The sequence below is a fragment of the Cryptomeria japonica genome, chromosome 3 (assembly GCF_030272615.1).
Source record: "Cryptomeria japonica chromosome 3, Sugi_1.0, whole genome shotgun sequence".
Classification (NCBI taxonomy): domain Eukaryota; kingdom Viridiplantae; phylum Streptophyta; class Pinopsida; order Cupressales; family Cupressaceae; genus Cryptomeria; species Cryptomeria japonica.
Genome location: NC_081407.1, coordinates 268111512 through 268118675, shown reverse-complemented (window position 1 = coordinate 268118675; position 7164 = coordinate 268111512). Strand labels below are relative to the sequence as shown.

The 7164-nt window shown below is 34.9% G+C and overlaps 1 protein-coding gene across 5 annotated transcripts in view; it reads left to right on the top strand.

The window, feature by feature from the left end:
• Positions 1 to 1068: 1068 nt before the first annotated feature.
• The window catches only part of LOC131053313 (5-amino-6-(5-phospho-D-ribitylamino)uracil phosphatase, chloroplastic), an 80948-nt gene continuing 74852 nt past the window's right edge, over positions 1069 to 7164 (top strand). For 2 of the 5 annotated variants that reach the window (XM_057987892.2, XM_057987891.2), the window contains exons 1-2: positions 1069 to 1466; positions 1590 to 1706. In XM_057987892.2, the coding sequence (XP_057843875.1) occupies positions 1341 to 1466; positions 1590 to 1706 (243 nt within the window). In that variant the 5' untranslated portion in view covers positions 1069 to 1340. The remainder of the gene's footprint in view (positions 1467 to 1589; positions 1707 to 7164) is intronic. The other 3 variants (XM_057987890.2, XM_057987893.2, XM_057987894.2) reach the window with 3 other exon arrangements.

Sequence of the window (7164 nt, the reverse complement as noted above, 5' to 3'; positions counted from 1 at the left end):
AAATATTTATTTAATTTAGGAAAATGACAATTTAAATAAATACAAGTATTTATTTAAACGAGGAAAGACTTAGAAGAGGATTAATGAATTAATTAAATAAATAAAGATTTATTTAATTAATAGAAGACTTAGGATAAAATAATTAAATAAATGGGTCAACTGACAATCTCCTTAGCATAGGGGATGCAGTGGTGGATATTCTTCGCTTTATTAGACTAAATTAGGGAATAGGATACTGGTGTTCAGGCTGGTTAGGGTGTATCTGCCAAGGTTTTTATAGTCGGGCTCTTATTGTAGCTATGCTCTCTCCTTAGTTGGAGAGATTTTTGGATATGTGATAACATAACTATGTATTTATTTTCTTTTATTAATATAGGGCGCTATCCCCACAACTGATAGCACTTACCATTAAAAAAAAATAAAAAATAATTAAATAAATAAAATTACATAAAACAATTTTAGGTGTCTGCAACTAGTTACCGCTGTAGATAAAGTACAATTTGATAGTCAATCTTGAAATTGACATGACATATATGCTTTTGATGTGTTGTCCTAATTGTTTATTAGACACTCTAATGATAATAGAATGAACTAGGATGATGTCCTTAAATACAAACCCTAGACCCACAATTCAAAACGTTTGGTACATTGACCCATAAATAACAATCATATCATGAAAAAACATGTCAAGAAGAGATTACATCTCAATTTGCAAATAAGACAATGAGATTGTGATCCTAATTTAATCGAAGAGACACAATTATAATTACATTATGATTTAGAATGGATAATCCTCTATGAGATAAATCAAACATATTTTAAAACAAATATATAACGTAATAGAAAGTTAGGTTCAAGATTTGGATAACAAAAAAGTGAACAAAGTTCTAAGCCACGGCATCATACCAAACATTTAATACTACCACATCAGACCAAACATTTAATGCTATAGGAATCTTATCTAACTATAAGCGAATATGTTGAAAAAAATCCATTTTTGCATGCTACTCTAGAATACCTATCCATCCATGCACAGAATTTGTATCCCGTACAACCACCACTTACTACTATTCTGATACCCCAGCACAGGACCCACCCATAGACATGGGGTAAACAGCCTTCCACTTCATCACCGAATGTCAAAGATAAGACACGTCCCTGTCGCACGTGTATAGACACGTCAGATTATAACCTAATCTGTCCGTCCATCCATACATTTTGTCCTCTTCACGCAGGGTGAAGGAAAAATCTACAACACAAATTTCATCCGTGTATTCAAAATAACTATTTATTTGCTATGCACAGCATTTGCACAATAAATTGCACAAAGAAGAAATGGTATGCTCTTTAGCATAAAAATGGCACAGAATTGCATGGATTGCAGGCTTAAATGTTGTTGTTCCGCAGTATTATCCAGTGCAGGGCGCTTCCGAAGAGCGGCACCCAAACAAAAGCTGAATTTCACTGTAAGTTTTTAGATAGTTTGTGGTTGGTGTTTGTAACTTAATATTTTTTTTATTTGTGGGTTATATATCGTCATGAATGAATGGATTATTAAGGATATTTATTTACTTTGTTACGGCAATCAGGAGCCGAGAAAACAGGGCGGAAACAAACTAGTGGTGACCAGCAAGGCTGCTGATTTTGGGGAAAGGGATTGTAATGATGGGTTTCCAATTATACCCAAAAATCCTTTCAGTGAAGAGGTGAGTTTCACACAGCTTCTATTTCAGTTTTGTATATGAGAAAGTTATATGTTTGGCCAATTGCCAACTTTTTTACAAAAATGAGTTTGCCTGGAAAATTTAAACGAAAATATTCTCCAAGTGTGTGTGTGTGTATAAAGTTGAATGGGCAAATTCATTCGTTTTTCTGTAAACCTGTTAATTCAATCCCCTACCATCCATAAGGTCCTTCCATCTCGTAACCTTATTTCGTCAGATGAGTGCCTAAAGGTTCACCCATGTTGCGTACAAAATCTGGCATGAAGATATTAGAATTGTTAGGAAATTACTCTTAATCTAAGAGAACAACTTTGCTGATTAGGTTGCATATTCCAAAACTAATATATCATAATGACAAATCAAAGCATGCACACATAAATACACCAGATTTAGCCTAGGAAATCCTTTCGAGAAATAATCTTTGTAAGATATTAGAAGAGAAATTCACTTGTGCTGAACTAATTTCTCAACACATCAAAGTTTATGATATACATTCTTAGAGAACTTGTCCACAATGCAACATGCACTCTTAGAGAACCTATTCGCAATGCAGAAACTCTTAGGGAACTTCTTCTCAATGCATTCTATGTAGTGCTCTCCTTATTGTGATCAATCCAACAACATATGGAAACTTATCATCACACCATGCAACCATACATCTATTGCCATGCCTTATTTGAATCTATGACAACAATATGTAATGTAACTGTATTGATCACTAGCCTAAGCACTTTGTAGATAGACAAGGGGCAAAGTGCAAACAATAATCATAAACCAACAATGACTTTTTAAACCATAAACCTTAGAGTTATGGGTCCATCCAAATGCCCTATGTGACTTTTCGCATCCTCGAAGAGTCTCTTTACATTCTGCAAGAGTCTTTTCATGTTTTGAGGATTCTTCATGTGGCCCTCCTTGTCCTATTGAATCCAAGTGTAGTTAGCATACAATGTCTATTGTTATGTTTGATAGTAGTGGTTATCCAACAATGCGTTAATTGTTCATATTAAGTTGTTTGTCACTCTCGAGTAGTTATATGCGTCGTTGGTTGATGGTTGTGTTCCTCTTGGCAACTGTCAGGACCTTTAAATATATTGTATATGTCAAGGAAGATAGTATGATAGAGTCGGATCAATTGTAATCCTTGGCCGACCATCTCTGGTCTTCTTCTCTGTAATAATTTCATTTGCGAATAGAGATATATTTTACTCTTGTATCTAGTATGCATTGTCATTTTATTTGTTACTTCCTGTATTTAATTTATCAGGCATAGTAGTAAACACCAAGTTTCTCAAATGCGACCTTTCACCTTTTAGTATCTTGAATCCTTTGGTTGTCCATATGCGACCCCCATAATGTTTCCAATTTTAGTGTTACATGCTACATTACCATAGGAGAAATAATCCTAACACCAAGCGTGTGGTCTCACTTTAAGTGGACCATAACTTAAAACAACATTTAATGCTATTGCTCAAGGTCTACAATTCACCTTTCTAACAAAAAACATCTCACTATCATCATGCAAGGTCTAGAACACAACTTTTCCAATATTCTCCCACCTATTGTATATAGTACATTAGGGTCAAATAAAACAAAATGAACTTTTACATCTTCAATGTTAATTTTAAGCAATCAGATGTTAATTTAACCAATTAGATTATAATCAGACTGTGAATAAATAGTAACAGCAATAAAACATAAGACACAAGGCACCAATACCCTGGGAAAACCTCCCTCTTGGAGGTGAAAAACCCAGCCTTTAAATGTGATATGTATTATCTCAAATATAGACAGTTTACAAGGCAATGACTTATCTCAGATTGCTGTTCAAGATATCAGTGATGAATGCAGCCCTTCACTAACAGCAGGTGATAAGGAGGAGCAGCAGATGTCCAAATCAGATTCGCACAAGAGACCTTATGGAGAACTTTTACAACTTTGCCACATTCAACCTTGAAGGGTTTTGTATAACCGTCTTATACAAGTTCACATGAGAAGAGATCGCTGCTAGGAGAGCAGATCGCATTTGATGATGATTGTGTGTTGAATGACTTCATCTTGGAGTGGTTTATATATCTCCCTTTTGGCACCAATCATCCTCAAGTCGGCTTGTATGATAATTAATTAATGTTGTATTATTAATTATACATTTCCCATGTTAGATATTTGGGTCCAGCCCAATAGACATCGAATTTCCCTTCCACGTTACATTTGGGCCCAGCCCAATAACATAATTAACTTCTTCCCACATTACATTTGGGTCCAGCCCAATAACAACTTAATTGAGATAATTCATATAAATTTAATTGTCATTTGACAACATTAAGAGTTTGATAATCAGGTATCCGAGCTAGCTAACATTTTCAACATTCAACACTTAGAATATCCTTAGATTCCAATTTAGAACAATTGGAAACCAACAAATTCACAACCACCGATTTTCTTGCATACAACTCTCGCTAAAGCATGGCAGAAGTCCTCGATACTATAAAAAACCTCAAGTTTGTTTTCCATTTGAGGCATTTGTTTGCAAACCAACATATTTTCTTCTAGCAAGTTTGATATTTTCCTATGCACAAAAATATAGATTCACATATTCAAAGCTCCCACTCAAACAAATTATATTTTAAGGCCAACAAGCCCTCCTCTTAAGCAACAAGAAACGAAGCTCTAATAACGAATGCCAGGAAATTTTGAATTACGAATGGTCATAAGAGAAGAACTATGTTGAATAGGTTACATAATTCAAAATTAGTACAATATGATAAATCCAGACACACATACAGAAACATTATATTTGCTCCAGCAAATCCGTTCAATAATAACTTTGCAAGAAACATAACACCACTCAAATATATTATCAAAAGCATGATTACAATATAGAGAGAATGTCACTTGTATTGAACTAGTTTCTTCAACCCGTCAAATCTAATAGCAAGCACTTTTAGACAACTTGTCCTCAATGCAACATGCACTCTTAGAGAACCTCTTCTCAATGAACTCCATTGGTTTCTCTCTCCGTGTGATCAATCCAACATCATATGGAAACTTGTTACAACCCCATGTAATCATACATCCATTTCCACATCTTCTCTGGATGGTCTCACAAGTCGCAACAATATGGAATCTACTTGTATTTACCACTAACTCAAGCATCTATATGTTAGCAAGGAGCAAACAAGACATCAAGAATGATAATGCCAAAATCACCAACCCAAGAATCATGGGTCCATCCAAATGTCCCATATAACTCTTCATATCCCTCAAGAGTGTCTTTGCATTCCCCAAGATTCAATTGATGTTTCCTCATGTGGTCCTCGTCCTATTTAACCAAAGTGCCCAATTGTGACTTTTGTCTTTCTTATGATCTATCTCTTTGTTTATCCTTATGTGACCCCGATAATATTTGTTATTCCAATGTTACACACAACATTACAACATGAGAAAATATTCTAACATTAAATGTGGCTTCCCACCATAGGTGGACTACATCTTGCAACAATATTACAATGTTATTACGCAAGGTGTACAACCACTTTCCTAACAACAACAACAACATTACAATATCATTTGACAAGGTGTACAACACACCTTTCCAACATTTTCTCACTTGTTGTATACATTGCATAAGGGGTCAAATAAAAGCAAAACCAAATAACCATGTTCCTGCAAATAAATTCTATTTTAGCATGGCTCATGTTTTCAATGCCATGAAGATACTTTTGTCCTCCATTTGAGACATATGTCAGCAACAAACAAATGCCTTTTCAATGGGCTTGCCATTTTCCAGTGCACAAAAAAATTAAATTCATCTATGCAAAGCTCCCATTCAAACAAAGATTCCTTAAAGGCCAATATTCCCTCTTCCCAAGCAACAAGTTTATACAAATGCTAGGAAAAAATTGATAATCTTCAGAGAAGAATCGTGCTTAATGGGTTACAAGATCCAAAACTAGTACAACATAATGAAAAATCAAAGTATACACACGTATGAACACTGAATCCACTTTGGAAAACTCTCTCAAGAAAGAAACCAAACAAGAAACATGACACCACCGAACAATATTATCAAAATTATGAGTACAATATAGAGAGAATTTCACTTGTGCTTAACCAATTTCTTCAATATAGCAAATTTGATAGCATGCACTTTTAGAGAACTTGTCTTCAGAGGACAATATAGAGAGAATTTCACTTGTGCTTAACCAATATCTTCAATATAGCAAATTTGATAGCATGCACTTTTAGAGAACTTGTCTTCAATGTAACATGCATTCTTAAAGGACCTCTTTTCAATGCACTCTATGCATTGATCTCCTTGTTGTGATCAATGCAACATCATATGGAGACAACACCATGTAAGCAAACATGTATTGCCATGTTTTCTTTGGATCCTTGTTACAACAACATGCAACCTGCTTGCATTAACCACCGACCACAACACTCTATATATAAGCAAAGAGCAAACAAGAATCAACAATGGTTTCCCAAGATCATGAACCCATGAGTCATGGGTCCATCTAAATGCCCCGTGTGACTCTTCACATCCCTAAGAGTCTCTTCACATTCTCCAAGGGTCCATTCGCATTTTGCGGATTTCTCACGTGGCCCTCTTTGTCTTATTCAACCCAAGCACTCAATATTGACAATTCCACCTTGTGATGAATTGTTCTTATGCGAACCCCATAATATTTACATTAAAATAGGATAAATAATCCAGCACTAAGTGTGGCATCCCACCCTAGGTGGACCACAACTTATAACAACATTTAATGTTATCACAGAAGGTTTACTACACACCTTATAACAGGAATCAGCATTACATGATCATTATGCAAGGTGTAAAGACATATTTTTGGACAAGAATTGCCATAGTATACATGTATTAATAGTAATTCTTTTTACTTACAACTACTTAGCAAGTGTTTGTGATGGCTTTTGATCTCCATGAATGTTTGGGTGCAAGTGAAGCATCTAGATTTGCTTTCAAGTTACAGCAAAGTGTAGGAAGCATGCAAGTCTGCATTATTAGTCCCAGTAACATATTTGATGCAGATTAATTGTGAATGGCATTGTAAGAGTGTGTTATGACCTCACAGTTGTCTCGTGCTTCTATATTTGAACTATGGCTTGTAAACTTGCATAGTGATTTGGAAAGGTGGCACAATGATCTGTAATTTTCTACAAGAATATGCTTTTGTAAATTAATGCTAAAAACTTATTCTCACCCATGCTATGCTACTTAAATTCACTAAAATGATTGTGGAATTTTTTGAATTAGACTTAGATTATGCATTTGAAGTGGAAGGATGATTTATACTTTATAAATAAGCATGATTAGAAGCAAATTGCACCATAGAGAGACAGATTTATCTTGGATACCTTAAGGCAAAGAAAATGAGTTGGAAGTGGCAAGTGCGTATCTTTTGATAATCCTTGC